At 34.6% G+C, this 24,891-nt stretch overlaps 2 protein-coding genes across 4 annotated transcripts; one reads left to right on the top strand and one right to left on the bottom strand.

Moving 5' to 3' along the window:
• The first annotated feature begins 8,943 nt into the window (after nt 1–8,943).
• LOC130961494 (30S ribosomal protein S1, chloroplastic-like) lies at nt 8,944–12,024 on the top strand. The gene is made up of 7 exons (XM_057887425.1): nt 8,944–9,256; nt 9,955–10,230; nt 10,388–10,468; nt 10,810–11,091; nt 11,192–11,302; nt 11,504–11,590; nt 11,764–12,024. Exons 1-7 carry the CDS (start codon nt 8,966–8,968, stop codon nt 11,869–11,871), a joined length of 1,236 nt encoding a protein of 411 aa, XP_057743408.1. The 5' UTR covers nt 8,944–8,965; the 3' UTR covers nt 11,872–12,024.
• Nucleotides 12,025–15,386: 3,362 nt separating this feature from the next.
• On the bottom strand, nt 15,387–22,501 carry LOC130958124 (protein DETOXIFICATION 42-like). 3 transcript variants are annotated; one of them, XM_057885029.1, is made up of 13 exons: nt 22,155–22,501; nt 21,370–21,491; nt 20,857–21,066; nt 20,566–20,744; nt 19,990–20,125; nt 19,533–19,629; nt 19,265–19,365; nt 18,466–18,629; nt 17,827–17,898; nt 17,423–17,539; nt 17,203–17,298; nt 16,114–16,235; nt 15,387–15,727 (listed from the first exon to the last, which is right to left on the bottom strand). In XM_057885029.1, the coding sequence occupies exons 1-13, from the start codon at nt 22,184–22,186 to the stop codon at nt 15,667–15,669; spliced, it is 1,509 nt and encodes a 502-aa protein (XP_057741012.1). In that variant the 5' UTR covers nt 22,187–22,501; the 3' UTR covers nt 15,387–15,666. The 3 variants fall into 3 exon arrangements, 2 of the variants coding, with proteins under 2 accessions (XP_057741012.1, XP_057741023.1); XM_057885040.1 differs by having other exon boundaries at nt 15,390–15,727; nt 20,566–20,748; nt 20,861–21,066; XR_009077334.1 differs by having other exon boundaries at nt 15,614–15,727; nt 17,203–17,288; nt 20,566–20,748; nt 20,861–21,066.
• Between the last annotated feature and the right edge of the window lie 2,390 nt (nt 22,502–24,891).

Here is a 24,891-nt window from a genome sequence, read left to right on the forward strand (position 1 = left end):
TCTAGCAAAGCTGAGTCACAATCTGAAAAGGTTCACCCAGTCATGTGTCTATGGCATTTATGTATCCGGTGGTAATACTGGAAAACAAAATGCTTAGGGCCACGGCCAAGTCTCATAAGTAGCTGTGTTCAAGAATCAACATGCTTAACTAGGAAAGTTAATAACACTATCTGAAATTCTAAGTTCCTAGAGAAGCCAATCATTCTAAACTTCAAAGGAAAAAGTGAGATGTCAAAACTATTCAGAGGCAAAAAGCTACAAGTCCAGCTCATCTAATTAGAATTAATATTCATTGATATTTTGGAATTTATAGTATATTCTCTTCTTTTTATCCTATTTGATTTTCAGTTGCTTGGGGACAAGCAACAATTTAAGTTTGGTGTTGTGATGAGCGGATAATTTATACGCTTTTTGGCATTGTTTTTAGGTAGTTTTTAGTAAGTTCAAGCTACTTTTAGGGATGTTTTCATTAGTTTTTATGTTAAATTCACATTTCTGGACTTTACTATGAGTTTGTGTGTTTTTCTGTGATTTCAGGTAATTTCTGGCTGAAATTGAGGGACTTGAGCAAAACTCTGAAAGAAGGCTGACAAAAGGACTGCTGATGCTGTTGGAATCTGACCTCCCTGCACTCAAAATGGATTTTCTGGAGCTACAGAACTCCAAATGGCGCGCTCTTAACGGCGTTGGAAAGTAGACATCCAGAGCTTTCCAGCAATATATAATATTCTATACTTTATTTGTAAATTGACGACGTAACTTGGCGTTGAACGCCAAGTACATGCTGCTGTCTGGAGTTAAACGCCAGAAACACGTCATGATCCGGAGTTGAACGCCCAAAACACGCTATAACTCGGCGTTCAACTCCAAGAAAAGCCTCATCTCGTGGATAAATCAAGCTCAGCCCAAGCATACACCAAGTGGGCCCCGGAAGTGGATTTATGCATCAATTACTTACTCATGTAAACCCTAGTAGCTAGTCTAGTATATATAGAACATTTAACTATTGTATTTGACGTCTTTTGACCACGTTTCATCTCTGGTCTCAGTTTTGTTTTATTCTTCATCTTAGGAGGCCATTGATCACGTTTTGGGGGCTGGCCATTCGGCCATGCCTGAACCTTTCACTTATGTATTTTCAACGGTGGAGTTTTTGCACACCATAGATTAAGGGTGTGGAGCTCTGCTGTACCTCAAGTTTCAATACAATTACTATTACTTTCTATTCAATTCTCTTTTATTCTTACTCCAAGATATATGTTGCACAACACTTTGATGAATGTGATGATCCGTGACACTCATCATCATTCTCACCTATGAACGCGCGTGACTGACAACCACTTCCGTTCTACCTTAAGCCGGGCGCATATCTCTTAGATTCCCCCAACAGAATCTTCGTGGTATAAGCTAGATAGATGGCGGCATTCATGGGGATCCGGAAAGTCTAACCTTGTCTGTGGTATTCCGAGTAGGATTCCGATATTGAATGACTGTGACGAACTTCAAACTCCTGAAGGCTGGGCGTGATGACAAACGCAAAAGAATCAAGGGATTCTACTCCAACCTGATTGAGAACCGACAGATGATTAGCCGTGCTGTGACAGAGCATTTGGACCATTTTCACTGAGAGGTTGGGATGTAGCTATCAACAAGGGTGATGCCTCCAGACGATTAGCCGTGCAGTGACAGCGCATAGGACCATTTTCCCGAGAGGATTAAAAGTAGCCATTGATGATGGTGATGCCCTACATACAGCTTGCCATGGAAAGGAGTAAGAAGGATTGGATGAAAGCAATAAGAAAGTAGAGATTCGAAAGGATTCCAGCATCTCCACACGCCTATCTGAAATTCCCACTATTGATTTACATAAGTATTTCTATCCCTTTTTATTTTCTATTTATTATTAATTATTCGAAAATCCATAAACCAATTTAATCTGCCTAACTGAGATTTACAAGGTGACCATAGCTTGCTTCATATCAACAATCTCTGTGGGATCGACCCAGTACACTTGCTGGTTAAGTTGAACGGAGTTGTGTCCACACATAGTTGAAAAAGCAATGAATTTTACAAAATACAATAACAAAGGAATCACAATTTCGTCCACCAATAGTCGGGTTCCAAAAGCTTTCTGAAATGCACCCCAAAACCTTGAAGTGAAACGAGGATCTCTATCAGAGATTATAGTAGCAGGTACACCATGAAGTCTCACAATTGCGTGGGTACTCTCGTGCCCCAGGCACAAAACTGGCACAGTTCTGGCATAACTCTCTGGAAAATGGCTGGGCATTGGGTGCAGCACATCGGTGTGCCCGCGCATATAACGCACACACGTGGATGGCATTTTCGAGAAGAACGGCGCGTACGCGCCAAGTGCGCCTACGCGCGGGGGGTCATTCTGCTAAAAATTTTCTAAGTTAAAAACTGCAGAATTCACAAATCCAACCCCCAATCTTCCGACGGACATAACTTCCTCATTTTAAATTGTTTTTCACCCGTTCTTCAAACGACATGGACATCCCGGATCCAATTTCATTTCTAAACAAATTTGGCACAAAATAGAGATCCGTAGTCCAAGTTATGTCCCGTCAAAGTATGTCCAAAAACCATGTTTTTCATACAAAACCACAAAGTGCCATTTTCAAAACAAGTCATTTTCAACTCTTTTCAAAATCAATCAAAACATGCCAATTTCATCCCTTTTCTTTGAAATCAATCAAAATATATCAAATTCAGCATCAAGCCTCCTCAACTCACACATTGACACTTTACTACAATTTACCAACATCACTATCTCATCATTTTAACCCACTTCACCCAAGTGACTCAAACTCAAACATATTGACATATCATATACTCTTCCTCATGCCAATTCTCAACAACACCAATTCCAATAAATCATCATTGCACACAATCAATATCATACTCACCATCAATATGGCTCCACCCACAATTCAACCATAATCAATCATCAAGCATATATCGCAACATGCATATTTCTCATACATCATACCATCAAGGCATCAATAATCATCATTACATATATGATCACATCATATATTTCAACCATTCAACAACATCAACAATTCAACGCCTATCTTAGGGCCTCTAGCCTAAGTATTTCCTACCGCATTACATATTAGATACGAGAAACCAAAACCATACCTTAGCCGATTTTCCAAGCTCAACCGGAGCACTTCCAAACCACTTTTCCTCAAGCTCTCAAGGCCTCAACACCTCTAAGAACAGATTTTTCACCACCAAATCCCTTTTTAAGCTTTCCAAAATCACCAATCAAGTTCCAATATTTACACATACACAACCTAAGCCACAATCATCATACCCATACACACCATCTCAATACCCAAACATCATAGAACCACAAGATACACTAGGGTTGAGAATCTTACCACACCCAAGGTCCAAGGAGACAAGATTAACCTTCTCCTTCAAGAGAGTTGGGTCCTATAACATCAAAGAGCCCAAAATCTCAACATTTTTTTCTCATGAAACTCGAAAATAAGCCTGGAATTTCGAAGAGCAAAACGTGGCTTACCTCAAGATTGATTGTATGGGTTTTGTAGAGCTCTTTGCGGTGAACGCGTGGCCACAAACGGTGCGGCAATCTGAGCTCTAGATCAAAAGTTATGGTGGTTTGAAGATCAAGTGAGAGAAAGAACTTGAGAGAGAGTTTTCCCCTCCATGGCCTCCATTTCAGCGTTTTTGAGTGATAGTGAGGAGAGAGAGTGCTGAAAACTAGGGTTTTGGTTTAGTTATGTTGGGCCAAGGGCTCACTTTGGGTCCGGTTGGCCCGGTTTGGCCCGTTCAGTCCAATCTTGGTCCGAATTCTATAAAATTGGTACCAAAATTCTCGTCTCAATCTCCTCTATCACATTTAGCCATAAAAATCACATTTTGGGCTTTCTAGAATAAATTTTCATTTATGAGTTAATTAGCCATTAATTAACCGGATTTTACACACTAATTTAGAAGTGCAAAGTGCAACGATCCTTTATTCTATACTCACTATTTTTTTCTAATTTCTTAAAAAAATAAATATATTTGCTTTTAAGAGTTAATGTCTTTTTTAGTGCTTAATTATTTGATTAAAGAATAAAGTATCTCTCTATAATTTAAAAATTTTTAATTGGTTTTTAACCATTTAAATAATTAATCTCAGTGATCTCTATAATAAATTGTCAAATGATAATTTGTTGATATATCAAAAATGGTAGTATTCTCATAGCAACTATACCTAATATATCAATAAATCACCATCTAACAGTCAGTTACAAAGACTGCTTAGACAAATTAGTTGAGTGATTAGAATCGATTAAGGATTTTTGAATTGTTATGGAGTTTTGTCTTTTGGGCAAATAGCCAAAAACAGAAAAGAGTATTTATCATGGTTTTAAAAACCGAACCGGATTGGATAGTCGAATCGGTTTAATTGGGAACTGGCAATAAAAGCGGTCCGGTCCACACTTGATAACCGCTGGTAGAAAAAACCGTTTGAAAATTGTCGAATCGGACGAAAATCGGTCGGTTGGACCGGACCGGTAACTGGCCGATTTGATTAAAATGACGCCTTTTTTATTTTGTAAAAAAAAAGAAAAATAAAGAAAACAGACGCAAATGCATTCGAGACCCACCCTCCCCCCGATCTTCCCCCAGCATTCGTCACTCCCTAGACTCTGAAGAAAGGAAAAAATCATAAACCCTAGCCCTTCATCACCGCTGCCGTTCCCAGGTCCTCAGTGCCGCCGCCGCTTCTTCCTCTTTCCTGTGTCTGTAACCCAGTAGCTCAGCATGTCGTCTTCACCTTTGTTGGCTTCTTAGCACGGAACCCAGGTTTGTGGCTTCTTGTCTTTATCTTCACTGAATGTTTGGTCATTTTCTTGGTTTGAAGATCTGAAGTTGTTGTTCTTCGGTCTTCTTCTTCAATTTTTGTACCATTTTTCTTCAATTCTTCTTCTTTGGTCTTGGTTTAAAATTTGGTTCTGAATGTATTTGTTGATGGATCTGTAATTACCCAGGTTAGAGTTTTAGTGTTTTCTTTGTTTTAGTGGTTTCTCTATTTTCAAATTTATTATTACTCTGTTTTAGTGTTTTCTAATTGCTCGTTGTGTTGGGAATAAGAAGTATGACCACAATCCAATCAATCATGTGTCAAATAATTTGTTATTGTTATTATATTAAAATGTTAATATAATAAGGTCCTTGATTAAATTTAGAAATTTATCATTGTGATAGTGATCACAATATTGAGAGATGAATCTATTATAATTTAATCTAAATTGTTCTTGGTCATAGGATTATTAAAAAGGACATTAATAATCCGGAAAGATCAATATATATATATATATATATATATATATATATATATATATATATATATATATATATAGTCTTCATTGGATGAAGATTAATAGATCTCAATTATTAAATTATATATATAGATGGTGCATATAGAGATATGACCATTGAACTGACTCACTGAGAATTCCTAATGGTTATAATTACCGTATATTTGTCAATAGGATATTCTCAAGATGAACATAGTAATAGAGTTTCCTTTGACCTGCGACTGTCATAGTAATTAACAATGTATTTATTATACTTTGATTCCGGACACCTAATACCCTAGGGTGCTAGTTGAATGGATATTGGGTATGATTTAAATACTTGTAGAATTAATGATCAGTCAATAAGGAATCTGTCAACTCTCGGTAAAGAGTTTGAGCTCTATGATTATAATGACTGAGATGAATAAAACCTTGGCCAAGGGGATTGAATGAATGAAGAAATGAGTTTCTTATATCATTCACAGTTCATTATAATAATGGTAACAAGTTAGAGTTTGACAATTAAACCATACTCTAAAGGTTAACCAAGAGCTGGAACGATGGAAGGAATTATACTTTGTTCTTCTGAGGTTCTTAGTAAAAATATATTACTTCATACTATTGGGTCGTTGAGGAGTGTTGCTAGACGCCAACCTTGATTAGTAAATTTAGTATGACTAATTTACTACCCGCTTAGTATTGAACCTATGGGGTCACACACTAACGAGTGTTCTAATATTTGCTATAGAATTATTTAATTATTATTTTGGTTTGATCAAATAAATAATTATATTAATTCAGATGGAATATTATTATATTTTTTGCTAGCACAAAAAATATAATAATAGTATGATAATTGAGAATATTAAATGAGATTTGAGAATAATTAGTTATTCTATTTCTAAATTTGGATGAGATCCTAACTGATTCTGTTTTCAAATTGAGTTATGATATGATTCATAAAATTTGAAGGATTCAGATTTGTAATTTCAAGATATGATTTAAATTTGAAATGAGAATCAAATTTAAAATCAGTAACAAATCTCATGCTATATATATGTATGCCAAGAGTAGAGGAAGGGGATGTAGACGCGAATAACAAGAGTTTTATTCCTTTATCTCTACACATATAAATGTATGTGAGCCTAATTCTTGGAGAAGAATTTTATGGCATGCAAAGAGTTGCAAGATGTTTCTCAATTTAGATCAGATGTCCATTGGTCAAGGAGTTGACAGCAAATATTGGTCTCGGTGTGGATACGCATAGCGCCTTCGTACCATCGAAGGAGAAAGTGAATTTTACTAGCGTACACAGGTATTTAGATCTGATCTACTATATATTTATTATTGGAATAAAGTTTAAGCACAAAATAGATCTTTAGGATTACCTTATTTTTTCTTCCGCTGCGTGTTATGAACACATGGTAATCCTTCACGTTGGTAGAAGCGTTTTACTGCTTTACTAGTTGCTGATGGCTCCTAATTTTTTTGTTCATATTTGCTAATGGCTTTGATTTGTAGTTGCTGGTTTTGCTTTGATTTGTAGTTGTTGGTTGTGCTAGTTTTGCTGGCTTTGTTTGTAATTACTGGGATGAAGATTTGGTGTTTTGTAATTGCTGGCTTTGTTTTCTAATTGCTGGTTTTGCTGATGACTCCTAATTTTTTTGTTCAAATTTGCTCATGGCTTTGATTTGTAGTTGTTGGTAGTGCTGGTTTTGCTAGCTTTGTTTGTAATTGTTAGGTGAAGGTTTAATTTTGTATCTGTTTTATTAATTTCAGTTATGGATAATAGTATTAATCAAGAAGCAATTGCTAATAACAATGCATCTGTGAATAATAGCTTGCTTGTCAATCCTTCTATTTCAAATAATGCTGCTAATCCTAATCTCCCTAGTACTAATGATAGTCAGTCACAATATTCTTTTAACATACGGGGAAAAATGGATTTAACTTGGAAATATGTTGCTCTACATATGGGTTTGGTTGATGGTATTTTATATAGTGTTTTAAATTTTGAAGATATTTTAAGATTTATATTAGACTATAATTATATTTTAGGATGTTTATTTATAATTTATTTATTATTTTATTCTAAAACGATTTTTTCGGTTGAACCACTGATTGGACCAATAAACTAGTGAACTAATAACTAAAACGGTTTAATGACCGGTCCAGTTCTCATAACTTTGGTATTTACTATTTTCGATACATTTAAAAAATAAAAAGACCGTCGTAGGAATCTCTTCTCCGTCGTGTGGAAGCTCTGTCGCCGTCGTCGTCTCCTCTGTTCGAGCTCTCTCTGTCTTTGCCGGTAGTTCCGACTCCTCTGTCGTCGCCGTCACTCCCCTTCCTCCCTCGCTCCGGTAAGCACTGTTACTTGGAATTATTTTTGCTTGTTTTGTAATTTGTACTGTTGTTAATAATATTGAAAAAACAGAAAATCTGGATTACCATTATGCTATGGTTCAGTGAAAAAATGCACTTAATGATGTCAAAAGAAAGCTGCTTTAAAAAGCTATTAGAAACTCTAGAGGTTAATCATAATTCCCGCAATTAGAACACTCGGCTGATTGCCCTGTAACTCTGTTGGATTTATGTAGTTTTTCAATCAAAAGGGTGTTTGAGAAAACTTAAAAGAATGAAAATTATAATTGCTTGCTGATAAATATCTGTAATTTCAATTTTCTAAACAATCAGCTTATGAATTTGCAACCTTCTTTTATCATAGCTTACTGTTACACAAAGAAGAGCAACTTTACTATCAAGCTTTTTCTATAATAGAAGATTTTTAGATATGTTTATGTACGAGAAAAGAAAGAGGGGACGGGGATGGCAACAAAACAAGAACTTTGGAACATTTTATAGATAACGAAAGAAATTAGGACAGTACCTGTAGGCAAAGTCTTCCGAGTGGGATATGAAGAAGTAAGATCAATAAGAAAGAGCAATATAACGAGAAAATCCAAGTTCTCTAACACCCATTTTGTTTGTTGTTCTCTGTGTGGTGTGTTTTCCCTTCCCTTTTTTTCGTGTGTGTGTGGTGGTGGTGGTTGGTGGGGTTGGGATACTTGGTGTCAATGACAAGATTAGTAGGTTATGAATAGGTTCTAGTTAAGTTGGAAACTTACTTTTTCTTTACTTTTGTTGAATTCATACTTGTGATTTTATTGAAGGTCAGTCACTAGCTATGCATATCTGTATAATAGGATTTTGTGAAATTTGGCCTAATTCTTCATCTTTAGTTGAAAACTTGTTTGTTAATGTTTCTTTTGATAGTAGAGCATTATGTGTTTGTCACTATGTGTGTTTTGATTGTTTTTAATTATGAACTTTGACGTTTGAAGTTGTTTGTGAACTTCTATATTAAATTATGGATAATTTATTATGTGAAATTGTGAAATTTTGAATTTTATTAAGTTAGAAATTATTGAATTTATATATTTAAAATTATATATTGAATTTTTAATAATTTTATTTAATATTTAATTAAATCGATTGAATCCTGGTTGAACCTCGGTCAAACCAGTAAACCGGTGACCTTACCGGTTTATTGACCGGTCCGATTCTCGCAACCTTGGTTAGAATAGAAAATCCCAGAGAGTGTAGTGAAGAAGGAAATCATGGTGTCTCTGGCTCAGCAGCTGAGCGTCCTGAGATGGTCTCCACTGCCATCCACGTCTTCGTCAAGACCAACCACCACCCACAACCGCCGTACCCGCACGCTCCTTCCGGTGGTGTGTTCGGTGGCCTTATCGAATGCGCAGAACCGAGAGAGAGTGAAGCTGAAAGAGCTCTTCGAGCAAGCCTATGAGAGGTGCCGCACTGCTCCCATGGAAGGTGTTTCCTTCACCGTTGATCAGTTCACTGAAGCTCTTGAAAAGTATGATTTTGATTCTGAGGTTGGCACCAAGGTCAGCTCGCTTCGCTTTGGGGTTTTTTTTCTTTCAATTTTTTTTAACTGCAATGGAGTTTGTTCTGTAACTGGTTGCATAAAGTTTTGACCTTGATAAATGTAGTTTGTGGTTTCAGTGGAAGATGACTTTGAATTGAGTTTGTTAAAATGGTGTGTATTGATGAATAATGATAATTTTTAGTTAATGTGTCTGTGGAAATTGATGGTTGGTTGTGTATGAAGAAAAACAAAAACAGGTAATTGGATCCAGAGCCAACATCTTTTGCAAATATAGTTGTTTTAGTTTAGGTTGAATTTCATCCTAGGTGGTTTGGATTTGTTCGAGAGAAGATCAGAGCATCTACTTAGGTGTGTGAATCGGATAGAAGATAGACAAGTTGCGAAAGGTAGGTAGAGGACGACCAAAAAATTCATACACAAGGTGTAAAGGACCTAACTGTAAACATGATATATGAATAATATGATAGGGTACAGTTGATCCTATCCAATCCCACCCAGTGGGATAAGGTTTTGTTATTGTTGTTGCAATTGTTTGATTAAGATGGTCTGTTTTTCACATAAGGTTTTATGATAGGACACAATGGCATTGACATAGTTTGATACTTTGATTCATTTAGTGGAAAAGGAGTTTTGTGTTGTGTTGTTTTGTTCCTTGAGGAAATAAGTTGGTTAATGGTGGTGGGTTTTTGTTTTCAGATTAAGGGCACGGTATTTGCTGTAGATGCAAGTGGAGCTTATGTTGACGTTACTGCAAAGTCTACTGCATATTTGCCTCTGCAAGAGGCATGCATCCACCGAATTAAGCATGTGCAAGAAGCAGGCATAGTTCCTGGCTTGAGAGAGGAGTTTGTAGTAATTGGGGAAAATGAAGTTGATGATGGCCTTATATTGAGTTTAAAGGCTATTGAGTTCGACCTTGCATGGGAACGCTGTAGGCAACTTCAAGCAGAAGATGCAGTTGTCAAGGGTAAGGTGGGTGAAGTGAAACCAAGAAACTCAATTTTAGTCAATGTTTAGTTCAAGTATTGTTTCTGCCGTTGTGAGTTGTTTAATTTTCTCTATGTTTACATTAACTTGTTTAATTTTCTCTATGTTTACATTAACTGGTTGCATACGCTTCGTCTTGCAGATTGTCAATGGAAACAAGGGTGGATTGGTGGCCGAGGTGGAAGGCCTTAAGGGATTTGTTCCATTCTCACAGATTTCAACGGTTAGCTCTTGACCTACTTTGACGTTAGTAGCGTTGCGCTGATTTTGACCGCACTAATAGTCAATACTCAATATAGGCCGTTTAAGACTAGTTGAGGCTTTTTGTTGTAACCATCATCAGACTGGGATGCTTCATGCCAAAGACTGAAAATCTGAAATTCGCATGAGAATATGAGGCAATCTCCCTCTATTGTTGTCAATGTTGAAATAAAGTAATTCAAGTTTAATAACCCCACTTGTATTCCTCGAGTTCCCATAGATTATTATGTTTAACTAAGAAGTTTCTTTAAATGTTCATTTCCATATTTCATTGCTTAGCCTTCTGTTTACTTTTCTTGTTAGAAATTATCTGGAGAAGAGCTACTTGAGAAGGAACTCCCTCTAAAGTTCGTGGAGGTGGATGAGGAACAGTCCAGACTTATCCTCAGTCACCGTAAAGCCGCTGCTGACAGCCAGGGACAGCTGGGAATTGGATCCGTAGTAACTGGCACTGTTCAAAGCCTAAAGCCATATGGTGCCTTCGTTGACATTGGGGGAATCAGTGGTCTCCTTCACGTCAGTCAGATCAGTCACGATCGTATAACTGATATTGCAACTGTTCTTCAACCTGGTGATATTCTGAAGGTATTCTTATGATATTGTTAGTTTGTTACATTTACATGGACATTTTGCTTACAATTGCAGTTGTCTTGTAGATGAAAATTCTCACCTGTTCTTTGTTTAGGTGATGATACTAAGTCATGATCGGGAGAGAGGCCGAGTAAGCCTTTCCACAAAGAAGTTGGAACCCACACCTGGTGATATGATTCGCAATCCAAAGCTTGTCTTTGAGAAGGTATAACTCAGAAAGGATGTCACATGTTTTGCTTATTTCAACTTCGTCGTTTTTTCTACCATCTTTTTTGACATCCTTGAAGAAGCTGAAACCCCCCTTTTTCCTTTACCTTGATAAATCATATATACCTCATCACTTTCCATCAGCATTTTTAATTTTCGATGAGAATGATCACATTTAACTCTGATTCTGTTCTTATAGGCGGAAGAGATGGCTCAGACATTCAGACAGAGAATAGCCCAAGCAGAAGCCATGGCTCGTGCTGATATGCTTCGGTTCCAGCCAGAGGTATCTAGCTATTGATTATTTATTTGTACAAAATTCTATGTGCATTTGCATGTCAAAGGAATTCTTACTTTCAGTTATTACATTTCATCTTTGAGTTGAATATCTTCTTTGATCCCTTTATGGCATCCTTGCACAATTTGATGATGAATACATAAAAATTATATGAATTGCAGAGTGGATTAACTCTTAGCAATGAAGGGATATTAGGACCACTTTCTTCTGAGTTGCCTGCAGAGGGTGTGGGTTTCAACGAGGTACCCTCAGCTGAAGAACATTCATGATTCAGAATTTTGAGGGTCCTATTTTGCACCAAGCTCTAGATTTTTGCTTGTAACTTAAAAAATATTGCTGTATAACAATAAGCTTATTGTTTTGTTTTGTTTGGATGAGTTAAATTTTTCCTGCTGCTTAGAGAATACATTTCTTAATATTCACCAATTTGAGCCAACAATCCCGCCTTTCCTACAAATTTGAATTTTGTTGAGTGTGTATTTAGCCAGATGAACTAAAATATTGATTTTCAAGAAAGGAAAAGTCAATTAATCTTTTTATTTTCTGATTATATGAAAGCTTTCATGTTACGAACACAAAGGAGCAATACAATATTAGTTTTTTGGACTTGGTTAACAATACTTTTTAAGTTGTTAAATGCGAAAAGTATGTGTTGAAGAATTAAAAATTTCAAGTTTTTAAAAGTATATTTTGTATAAAGAATATGGAAAAATTAGACATTAGAATAAGTAATTTTAACTAATACCTTTAGAAAGACACCAAAAAAAAAAAAAAAAAACTAATACCTTTAGGGTGTGTGTGGTTGAAGGAATTATAAATAATTTCTAGGAATTTTAAGATAGGAATATCATATTTCTATGTTTGGTTCAAAGTTTGAAAAGTTGTTTTTAAGCAAGTTTAATTCTCAAAAATCAAAATATCATTATTTTAATTCCCACCTTCTCCTTGGGTATCTTTGATTCCCATAAGAATGGAATATTTATAATAAAGTAATATTTGAACCACATACCCCCTTAGAGTTTAGAATGTATTAAATGGACCAAACCAATCATTTACTAGTCTGTGCTCAATGATTATATATCTTATTTGAAAATAAAAAGGGAAAAAGCAATATAGGCTGTTCTATCGGAAATTTTTTGAAATAAATTAAAAATTTTAAGATTTTAAAAGTATATTTTATATAAAGAATATAGAAAAATTAGACATTAGGATAAGTAATTTTAACTAATACCTTTAGAAAGACACCTAAGAAAAAGAAAAAAGAAGGGCAAATGACGCATATAAATCAAGTAGATGGTGGTTTTACACAATTCTACTAAAGATAAAAACGTTACAAGGTTCTACCAAAAGCACTTTTCTATATAGTTCGAATTAGAACCACTTGATTTACACATACATAGTAATTCGACTCATACTTATTCGAATTACACACACTAACACACACTAATTCGAATGAGCATAATTCGAACTACTCCAGAATTTTGTGCTTATAGTAATTCGAAACAGGTTGTTTCGAATTACTCCATGTTTTCCCTATATAAAGAGTTTGAAGTAATCTCATTTGAACCACTATTTTAAATCTATGCTTCACTAAATCCCAGAGAAAACGACCAGGCTTGAGCAGAATATCTAGTCGATGGGAGATAATCCGGACCGATTTTATCGTTTGGATGGAGTAGCCCATATAGCTGGTGTTATCAATGAAGAGGTTAGTGCGAACTTGTTCTTTTAAAATAGGAGTGAATAAGTTATTTTTTTTTTGTATATTTTTACCTTTGGTGTGTTAGAATGGTAGTCATTATGTACCGTTGCTAAGTTAGATAGGATTGCCATACAAGTGGTTTTATTAGTGGTTTTGTTAGTGGTTTTGATAGTGAATGATGTTAGTGGTTTTGTTAGTGGTTTTATTAGTGAATGATGTTAGTGGTTTTGTTGGTTTTGTTAGTGAACGATGTTAATGATTTTGTTAGTAGTTTTGTTAGTGAATGATATTAGTGATTTTGTTAGTGGTTTTGTTAATAGTTTTGTTGGTTTTGTTAGTGAACGATGTTAATGATTTTGTTAGTGGTTTTGTTAGTGAATGATGTCGCAATGAATTTTGTATAATCAGTGGGGAAATCAGACTCAATTCAGAATTCCAAGACCATTCCCTTGAGTTTTTCTCAATGAAAACATTGTCTTTGAGTCGCATACTTTTTGGAGGTGAAGGAGTTATGGAGCATTTCATTTCACATTGTCCTCTGATTGAACATTTAATTCTTGACTTTTGTAATATAGATCACCCTCTAAGCATAACACCCGGTTCTAGGAGCTATCGGGGGAAATCGTTAAGCTTGCATGGTCTACAAAAGCTGAAGGGAGCTGATGTTAAAGGAATACAGGAGGTATATATTGATGTTCCGAATCTTGAGAACTTATATTATCGTGCTCTTGATATGGATGTGCCTTTCAAGCTGAATTTAGATATAGATATAGTTGCACAAATTTGAGTGCTTGAGCTTGTGGTAGTTGAGGAGCCTTACTTGAACATTTTAATAGGATTCCTTTCCTTGAGAGTTTGATGTTGCATAATTGCTCTATGTTTGAGTATGAGAGGATTAATATTTCAGGCCCTCAACTCAAGTTCTTCAGGTTATCACATTGCTCTAACTTTAAGGAGGTAAACATCGATGCTCCAAATTTATTATCTTGCAAGTATATCAGAGAATTTCTAGAATTTCCAATCAACAGGAAGTCCACGCTCATTTCGGATGTAATTATCAAGTTAGGTTGTATATATTACATTCTTTGGATGTGGCTTTTTCCCAAATTCCTACGTTAATGCGGGATACTTGTGCATCGAGCTGCCATTTCTTTTTATTCCCTGAATTTTGCAGATTAGAGAAAGCCTGGGCGTATTGCAATTTTCATCACCTCCTCCAAGTATTAAACACGTTCAATTACGATGTTGTATGGATAGTGACGCTCACTATTTTCCCTTTATGAATTGGTTAGCTTGGACTCATTGTGTCATTGACTTGTTATGTCCCAATTTTCTGTTTTATTACCAAATACTTATCAACATAAATAAGATGTTATGTGGAGATTGGAGCCTCTAACTTTATTCGTTACTTCACAAAAACAACAGTTTTTCTATAAAATGCTGATGGACAGAAAGAAGTGGGGGTGCTATCTCCGTTCAAGGCGCAACAAGTGTTGTTGGAATGGCTTGAAGATTGTGAAGGTCACACATTCAAAATGGCCTGATGAAAATGTTGAAGATCTTAAGGCCATGTTAGATTCATTGCCAGAATCTGGTGTTGCTGAATATATTACTTTTGGCTTATAGTTGTAATCTTGCAAGACATGCATTCTCTATTTGAATTAAAACTTAGGTGTTGCTGCTTTCTTATATGTTCGTGCGTATGCATTTACTTTGGTGCTCATGTATGTACAAAGTTAAATATATGCTGAATTACAATTAATATAATCTACTAGTTACAAAGTCTATTTGGATGTTTTTCATTAGAATCTTCTAGATTCTGGTATTATTAATAATAATAATATTATTATTGTTAAAGTACTGTTTTAATTTTTTAACATTTAGATTAAATCTTAATTTAATTTCTAACATTTAAAATGTCCTGTTTTTATTTCAAATGTTTTATTTCATCTTATTTTAGTTATTTGGTTAAAATTACAATTTGTTCTTCCAAAATTACACTTTTGTTCTTTTGTTGTTATTTTTTTATTCTATTATTTTCACTCTTAAATTATTACAACAGCTATTGTGAACACTATAATTATGAATTTTGTCGTTACCTAAAAGAAAACCATAATAAAAGAAAGAATATTTTTGGAAGAAATTTTTTTTAATTTCGACTAGAAAATTAAAATAATTTCATAATATACATACATACATACATTAAAAGTAAAGAATACATTTCAAAATTAAGATAAGTCCTACCAAAATGGGATCACTCCATGAATGGGGAGTATTCTATTCTCTTCAATATGGATTGTACTATACTCTGTGCATGTGAGAGACTGAACTATAAATTTATACTGATAGAAATATCTTGGAACTATTGCAGTAGTGCATAGTTTTCCTTCAGGAAATGCCAAGGTCCTGATCTAGTACCTATCCTGCAATTCAAAATAAAATATGATACATCTTTATTATACACTTATTCGTTAAAATTAAATCAGTTATGAAATATTGGAAGTAACATTGAAATATTTCAACTTTGATAAGTTTTAAGGGTAAAAAAGGTACGGTATTCCCTTAAATGAATGGTAAAAAAATGATTTGAAAAATCAGTTTATATATATATTTTTTTCTTCTTTTAGTTGAAAAATAGTAGCTTTTCAGCAAAATTAGTTTTTTTGGTTTTTCGATTTTACAGAAGACTTTAGTATTAAAATTTCCAGATAGACCCAGTTTACTTCTAATTCGGAATGAAATATGAGTTGCATGGGAGTGAAAGAAGAATATTCTGGTAGTCTTTTAAGTGCATAGAAAAAGAAGTTACCTCCAAAAGCCAGCAAATGTCCTGAGGCTCATGTAAATAGACAAAGCAATCCAGATACCACTAAAGCCATAGCTTGAGGATAACATATATAAGCTAAATATGCTCACCAATGCCACCAAAATCTAGGAGAAATAAGCGAATGCGTAAATTATAAGAGGGGCATAAACCTTACAATCAATTTCTAAAGTGGGAAAAATTGAAAGGCAATTATTAGTATACCCTTTCGAAATTAGATTATCCTTTTTTTATATATTTTTTTACAATAAGTTTAATCGTATACTAACATATGAAATAAGTATTTTTGTAATTTTGTTTGAATATAAAATACCATGTTTGAATTAAACTCTAGATAATTAACTTATTACATCATTTCTACACTTTGGAACCATAAAACTTAAGAAATACTTGTGTGATTCTAAAGTACATTTAATGCATGTTCTAAAAGCCTATTTTTATCCAAACTTCAACTACATGCTGTATTCATTTAGAAATGTTTGGTAACAAAAATATTAACTAAAAATAGTCCAAATCTATCTTATTTAGTATTTATTAATTATTACAACAATTAATAAATACTAAATAAGACAAGTTATGACTATTTTTTTTTGTCTCCTTAGCATTAATACTACACATCCAAGTCTTTTTGTTAACCAAGTCTAACCAAATTAGTCTAACATAATAAAAGTTAGTTATGACTAACATTATTCCAAATCTTATTGTTTAATTTGGTTGGATTTGGTTCATAAAAAGACTTGGATGTAGCATTACTCATCGGTTAAATACATAATTATTTCATGTGTTATCAATATACTTAACAGACTTATGATGCAATAATACATGAGAATGTAATTTACCCTCTTGTTTCAGAAGGCAAGGAAACAATTGCCATTAGTAAGAAGTTATATCACCACTATAAGGACTTAATGATTGTAAATCATAGATTCTGAATCTTTGAACAGTGAATTTCATGAACTTTTTGTAGAGGAATTAGCAACTAACTCAAAAAGGTTGTAACATTAATGCTAAAAGTAAATTTGACAAACATACATGATCTGCTTCATGCTTAAAAACCAATTTTCTAGACTTTACCATTGAGTAAGCAGAGTATATGAAATCCGAAGCTCCGTAGTTTACTCCGTCAAAAACAAATGCTAGTGAATTGAGGGGTTGAGTGGCTGCAACATACTGGCGAAGTAGAAATTAAAATAAACAAATAAATAAGATAGATAAATTTTTCTTGTTGGGTAAGCAACTTATTACTAAGAAGGGAGAGTGCTCTTATTTTATAAGCAACAGAAATAAAACTCACCGGAATACCAATACCAATAAGATGCAGAACAGCCACGTCGTTTGTAAATAACTTCGAAGCAAAAGGGAGCAGACTAAAGAGAAGGAACGAGAGAACCAGCCCCAGAATCAGCCCAAGCTGCATGAAAAAGAAAAAGGATTTCAGAAATTATTGAAGTAAGCATGTTCGAGATATAATCATTCATGCACATCCTCCTATCAGTTTAAACTTTTGGGAGAAGTGGTTTTATAACATGGTATTATGCAAACCCAAAAGAGATTCTTGCGTGAGTGGATGTGTCAAAGATATAACCATTTATGTGTCTCCTATTAGCTTAAACTTTTGGGAGAAATGGTTTCATAATAGTAACAAATGAATAACTAACAAAAAAATTTATATGAAAGGTAAGTGACAAGTTGAAATACCTGAAGAACACGCGAAGCCGATGTGATCACTTTATGGTAATCCCTTTGCGCAAACGCACTTGCAAGAATAGCCTGAAAAGTTAAAACTGGCATCCATTGGTTTGCATTGGCTTAATTGTAGTATAACAAACTAGCAACATACTTTTTTGGAAAATAGAATGATTAAGAGGGAAGAGTGAAAAGTGAATGATGACAATATTGCAGAGAGCCCAAGATGTTGCATGCAACTAAGAACAATTCTGATTAAAATGAAACTAAGAAGCATACAGAAAATCACCAAATGAATTCATATTGGTAATTTGCATATGCTTTAAACAACAAAGACTTGGCAATTAATGGTGGAAGTTCTCAGAGATGCTAATTTCTGAATGTAGTTACTTTGCTAGTTCCTTGCAACTATAATATACGTTTTCGTTTACTTGGTTGTGTGTGGCACCGTTAAAATTCATGATAATAACTCAAGAATAAATATCAAATGCTATTGTGATTATGTTATCTCTCATAACAATGAAGAGTACCTATTTATATGCCCAAAAATATTATTTGTGCACTAAAATCAGTCACCATGTATTTATGTATAGGCTCTTAATCCAACATAAAATATGTAATAAAAAAATGTTGAGAGAAATAGTTTCTTACTTGAGCAGAAACAGCTAATCCATCAGCAAGCAAAGAGGTCGCCATCCAAATCTGTAAGCAGATTTGGAAGGCGGCCATGGTTATTGATCCTTGTCTTGCTGCAAGGGATGCTGACAGTGTCACACAGAATGTCACTGCTGTAACTTTCAACAATAGCAAAAACCCTACAACAAAGATGAAACAAACAACGTTAGATATTTGTACAAATGTGAAGTGACAATTTAGTAATTGGTCAGATTTAAGACCATGTGAAGTTAAAAATCAAAGAATGTGTTTTGACATCAAATTAATTGTGATATCAGGTGAAACAATATCTCATTTAGTTTGCAAACTCACCTGAGTTAGTTTTTTCTTCTTCCAGAAGAAAAAGAACATTCAATTTCAAGGTATTTAGATCATTCAACTTCAACCAAAATTTTAGTTTCACACATAATAAACAAATGTCACAGCTGAATTTTCAGACTAGAACTGTAAAATATGTTTCTGAATTAAGGATAGGCTCTAGGATCATTAATACACTCCAAATATATTCATAAACTTTACCAAGATAAATTGTAACTGGTATTTTGTAAAGTGTTTCTTGATCATATGTGCAAGTGTTTCAGTTGGCAATGACATGCAAGCTGTTTCATTCATTAATAGATTTTGAAGTTCAGATAAGAACTATATTTTGTCTATGTATATATTTTCGAAGCCTCTCTAGACCGAAAAAGTGCGACAAATTTGTAGATTTGTCTGCTGAATTCCTAATTGTGAAACCAAGAATCTGAAAAATGCAAAAGTAGATAGAAATTAGTACCATTTTTTAGAATCTTCCCAAATTGAAAATCTTGGATACTTGGAGGCATTAGATCAACTTGCTTCATTAAACTCCACAACAACACCAAGGAAATCAAGTACCTGTCAAATCACATGCCAAATTAATGAAAACGAGAAACAGAAAAGAAACATAACTTTCTCAAGTAAAACAAAAAAAAAAAAAACAAAAATTGAAGTCTTTGATGAGTGATCAACAAAAGATGCTTATAGCATCAGAAAGAATACCGGAGATGAACGTATGAACATACTGGGAGATAATGTGTGCGATTGCTGCACCGCTGACTCCCAACCGGAGTACGAAGATAAGCAATGGATCTAAAATGATATTTGTTACATCTCCCACAACTGTAATCAAACTTCACAAATTACTGAATGATCATAGTGTGCAATTCATTTTGTTTAAAGAAGTAGAGTCTAACTGATTTCCATTAATTCACTAAACTGTATCTAAATCTGATTTTAGAAGTTACAGAAGAAAAAACTAATATTGAATTCTCCAGTAACATTCCTCTATGAATGTTTTAGGTGACCTTTTAATTCATAAAATGGGCAAAATATTTTGATATTAAGAGGGAAAAAAATTTAAAATTGAAACACTGAAGGAAATGATTGAACTAAATAGGATGAAAATTAATTTAACAAAAACCGAACTCTAGACTAGTATCATCATTAGAACTTGATACTTGATAGAGATCAATGGCGTACTTGTAGCATATAAAGGTGTTTTCGTATCTTTGATTCCTCGAAAAACTCCTTGCATGGCCATAGAAAGTATCACAGCTGGTGCACCAAATGACCTCAGAGTCAAGTATTGCTGTGCCGGCTTCAACATCGGAGAATTCTGCATGAAGAAAAAACACTCAGTCATTTGACAAATTACATCAATGTAGCTAAAAGGAACTGTAAAAGTCTTCAAAGATGGAACATAGCCAGAAAACTCTAAATTCGAAACAATTATAATATGATTTCTGAAGTAAGAGAAACTATGAAATTGAATTGAAGCAGAATTACATGAAGCAACATAGTAACTACTAAATCAGCCCATATTAACAACTATGCTACGTGTACACAAAAAATCAGCTATCAAATCAGGCACAGAATATACATTAAAAATAAGTTAAAAAACATATGTATTTATACGCAAATATATGGTGCTGATTTTTGGTGTGCACGTAGCATTTTTGTCTAGCTAATCTTGTCTTATACTGAAAATTTGAAGTTAATATCATCAATTCCATAGAGGATTATTGTGGCAGTTGCAACTTGCAAGAAAGGACTCACATAATCAACTCCCATGTAATTCAAGATTGGTCTGGCTGTAAAAATGAGAAAGAGAGCTTGTAAGACGCCGAGAACGGCACCGATAACTATTGCTGATGAAGCTGATGGAATATAGCTTTTGTCATGGCCAAGTTTAGCTACTCTATTAACACTTCTTGATGATGTACTGCATTCAGGATCTATCTTGAAAAAAAGAAAAATCAATAATGATAAATTAATCCAGAGAAGTATACAGATTCAATTAAAAATGTGTAGCAGGCTTTTTATTCTTTTGAAAAATGAAATAAATACCAACTTGTTCCACTTCCAATTTTGTTTCCTCAGTCACAGAAGAGGCATGGATCAGCATTTCTGTTTCTGATGGTTGATTTTGTAATTTCTCGACGGCATCTTCCTCGGCAACCAACGAGGTTGTAACACTGACCAGAGGAATTATTGCTATTTTTGAGATTTGATTAAAAATTGCAATTGATACCCCCACTGCAGCAAGCTCCACAGGGCCTACAAAACAATAGCAATAATGAAAAATGTTAGAGGAGTAACATCAAACATTTTCTAAATAGAATCCTAAGGTCACATTTAGATTCTGTATCCGAGACATGGGTACATAGACATAGACAAAGACACAGAAACTCCTTTGGTTATAGAAACAAGGATAGAGGTACAACATTTTCAATCTTAGAAATTATATAACTAAGCTTTGGACACAGCTTAATAAGCTTATGAATAAATCATGCAGGATTTGTTGTATCAGTCAGTCAAACTTTCTAGATAAATACATAGAATTAAAAAGGTGAAGCAAACCTATGTGTCCGATGAATGCAGTATCAATCAGAGAAGCAATAGGATCTGCAGCCAAAGCAAGAGTGGTAGGCAGTGATATATGCATTATTTCCAGGCCTAGTTCATCCTTCCTAAAGGCGTTCCTGTAACCATTAATAAAACAAAGTGTTTAGTTTTGATGCAAGTTCACACAGTCATCTAATCAAATTCAACCTTTTTCCATGCAATACACAATTGGATATATACGACAACAAAATCTTATTCCACTAAGTGAAGTCGACTAAACCATTGAGTCACACCATGTATCATGTCTAAAGTGAGAATGTCTACACATAAATCTAAGATAAATGCCAAAATTTATTGTTTTTGACCATCACTTAAATCATCAATTCAATTCTTTTAGTATAATAATCCAATAACATATTTTATCTCATACTCTGATGACACTAGGATATTTTTTATTGATTGCCTCATGTATGGTCTTTTTGAGTCTTCTCCTATCTTTGGCTCTGTGTATCTTCCATCCCATCCACCTTTTTAACTGGATATTCGGCTGATTATATATATTTATATATTGTGTGTGAAAATATCTTAATAGTTTCATCCAAATTACACCTAATTTAAGAAACTAAAACTCCTAAAGTCAAGAAACACAGTTCAACAGTATTTCTCACAATCCTTTTTTCTTGGGTCTATAATAAACATTAATCATGATAACTATTCCAAAAATAATATATATGTAAATCAAAGAGAATACTATTGCAATTTTAATATTTCGTCACCTAGCAAAACATAAATAGAAATACCTTATGCCAGAAAATAACATATGAAAGCTCATCTTTCCTTCCGTCGTCCAACAGTTTCAGCTTTCAGCACATATAGAAAATGGAAGTCGTATATGTGACATATAAATATACTAAGTAACCAAACTTGGGTTACACACTTCTATGGCGAAATTTTCAAGAACGTGAAGAATTTGAATGGACAATCACCACCCGTTAGAGTCTGAATCCGAAGGATCCTTCAAGGAACTAAGCAAAACTTAAAATATTCAAATAGATGGAATATGAAAGTTGATGGCAGATGAAGTAAAAGCTACCAAAAAGCCTCCCTTAGTTGTAGAATCCCGGGTTGTATATAATTTGGTCAATAATAAAATATGATTGTATTCTTTTGCTTTTAGTACAATAGAAAAGTCTTAAATAGTCCGGTACTGCACAGGTTTTTGTAGGGACGGTGCAGGTAAATTATATGGTACAGTTTTGAAGTGGGTTAGTGGTAAAATTAGTTTGTCACAACATGGACAATTCTTTAAATTCTTCTTTTGAAAATTTTTATCAATTAAATTAATTATTCAAAGATTATAAATTAATTAATTTTGTCATTCTATCACTCAATAATTTTTGTAAATAATTAATGATATAAAATATCAATAAATTCTACATTCAAGTAATTTAACCAACTAAGTTCAACCAAGTCTTTTAGATTCACTCGCTTTTTCTTCTTCTTCTTTTAAATTCATGCACAGACATTTTTCTTCACCCCCGATGCTACGTCGTCTTCTTCCTTCTTCTTCTTATCCTCCTTTTTCATTATTTTTCAATTTCGTTACTATTCCAAGGGTTACCTGAAACTAGATCGAGTTTGGGCTTGAACGTGAGTTCCAAACTCTTTGGAGAGGTGATTTCCGACTTAGCCTGGGTGGTACAGCCGGCGTCCGAGTTGTTGAGAGGAGACGGAGGGTGGTACATGCAAAACACTCTAATGCCTAAGTCAGCAAGGGTCTTGGCAGGTTTATAGTGTACTGGAACTTAAGTATACCATAGAGTGTCAGTGTATTTATAGGTGATGAGCCAATAAGGAGTAGTTCCACCATTGGTGGTGAATAACCATCCCTTTTATGTAGGGTTGTTGAGATCTCTCTTCCCAAGAGTGGGGAGAGATATTAGGGGTTAGCTATAACTCTTTTAGGGGGGAGTTATTACTGTGGGGGCGCGCTGTCCAATCTTTCAGGAGGCCGTTTGTATGGTAGCAAATTATTTAGGCTTTCTCTGAACTTGAGCCTGACTTATATTTTGAGTCAAGTATGAACAGTTCCCCTACTTGATTCTGACCTTTTGCTTGAGTCGGATTCAAGTGTGTATGAAGTCTGGCAGATGCCAGGAAGTAGAGCTATCACTTCATGTTTTCCAAGTCAGTTTCCGTTTTCACGTCAGAAACCCGACGTGATTTCAAAATGCCAACCGCTGCTTCTGTTGGCTTCCCACTTTGATACGTAGGGTGCAGTTACATTTGTAACTGTGTACAATCTTTAAATGAGGGGAGGGGCTTTTACAATTCTGCCCCTTGGGTTTATAAATACTCCTAACCTTTTCTCTCTCTCTTTCTTTTTCATCCCTTCTCTCCTTTCGCGCTCTTCCCTCTTTCTCAAGCCCTTTCGTTTCCTTCGTTCCTTCTTGCATTGGAGCTTTATTCTTTCTCTAGAAGACTCTAAAGGACGTGGGACTTTTCTTTGGGAGAATCATTTATTGTTCTGTCCTGCCATTAGCTTCCTTTGGCTTCTTTGAAGAAAACAGAGGTAAGTTCTTCTTTTCTACTATGTAGTTTTCCTTATATTAGAAACCTATGTGTGAATGTAGGATCGTTGCTAGCGAACTTGCTTTTGTTGATAGTTTCTTGGAGGTTAGGTTAGTTTTGTGTTCTTTGCTGTTGCACTACTGCAGTGGCTTTCTATGTGCGTCAGAGTGCCCCTAAATGAAATTGTTGTAGCCTTTCAAGAACAATATCATTTTTCCTTTTTCAAAGTTTGCTCCCTGTTGGTTATCCTTTTTTGTGAAAGAAAGTTCCATCTGTTTCGGACTTGTAGTAATGATTTCTTTTGTGTAATATAGGTATATTCCTCAATATATCTCGTTCAACTATTTCAAAAATATCTTCCAAGGTCCCTGAGGATTTGTTAAAATTGGTAGACTCTTTAGTTCTTTCTGCAGTTTCTGTAGTTGATAACGTTTTTTTAGAGGAGTTCTGTAGGCATCATAGGTTTGTAGTTCTAGAGATAATGAAGTAAAATATGAGATAGTAGCCCCTGACCCTAAAGACTGAGTTTGCTTTGGCCGAGTTGCTGAGTCGGAACCCCATTTTCTTCTTATGTACGATTGTTTCTTTACCCGACTTGGAGTGTTTTTTCCTTTTTCCGATCTTGAAACCGAAGTTTTATCTTACTGTAAAGTCGCTCCTTCCCAACTACACCCAAACTCTTAGGGGTTTATGAAGATTTACCAGATCAGAAGTCGTGAGCTTTTCTTCCCAATTTCTTTGAAAATCTTTTTCTTCTTGTTCCATGTTACAAAACCCTTTAGCTCCCTCTCGAATAAACAACAACGGATTTCCTTCCGAGCTAACCAAAGTTGGAAAGTCTTCTCCATTTTTTATGACTCGTTTCACGATTTTAAGAACTTCTTTTTTAAAGTCCATGCTGGTGAGGGTTACCACCCCTTCTTCTTAAATGAAAATGATGAACTCCGCTTCCAGTTGTATTGGGTA

This window comes from Arachis stenosperma, chromosome 2 (assembly GCF_014773155.1).
Source record: "Arachis stenosperma cultivar V10309 chromosome 2, arast.V10309.gnm1.PFL2, whole genome shotgun sequence".
NCBI lineage: Eukaryota > Viridiplantae > Streptophyta > Magnoliopsida > Fabales > Fabaceae > Arachis > Arachis stenosperma.

What these genes read in the sequence shown, in the direction of transcription:
- LOC130961494 (XM_057887425.1), top strand. Translation starts at nt 8,966, where the DNA reads ATGGTGTCTCTGGCTCAGCAGCTGAGCGTCCTGAGATGGTCTCCACTG. An exon ending in ATTCTGAGGTTGGCACCAAG is followed by an intron (nt 9,257 to 9,954) that starts GTCAGCTCGCTT and finishes TTTTGTTTTCAG; the next exon opens with ATTAAGGGCACGGTATTTGC. An exon ending in CATTCTCACAGATTTCAACG is followed by an intron (nt 10,469 to 10,809) that starts GTTAGCTCTTGA and finishes TTTTCTTGTTAG; the next exon opens with AAATTATCTGGAGAAGAGCT.
- LOC130958124 (XM_057885029.1), bottom strand. Translation starts at nt 22,186, where the DNA reads ATGAGCTTTCATATGTTATTTTCTGGCATAAG. An exon ending in ATGTTATTTTCTGGCATAAG is followed by an intron (nt 21,492 to 22,154) that starts GTATTTCTATTT and finishes TAATGGTTACAG; the next exon opens with GAACGCCTTTAGGAAGGATG. An exon ending in TATACTCTGCTTACTCAATG is followed by an intron (nt 16,236 to 17,202) that starts GTAAAGTCTAGA and finishes TATTTCTCCTAG; the next exon opens with ATTTTGGTGGCATTGGTGAG.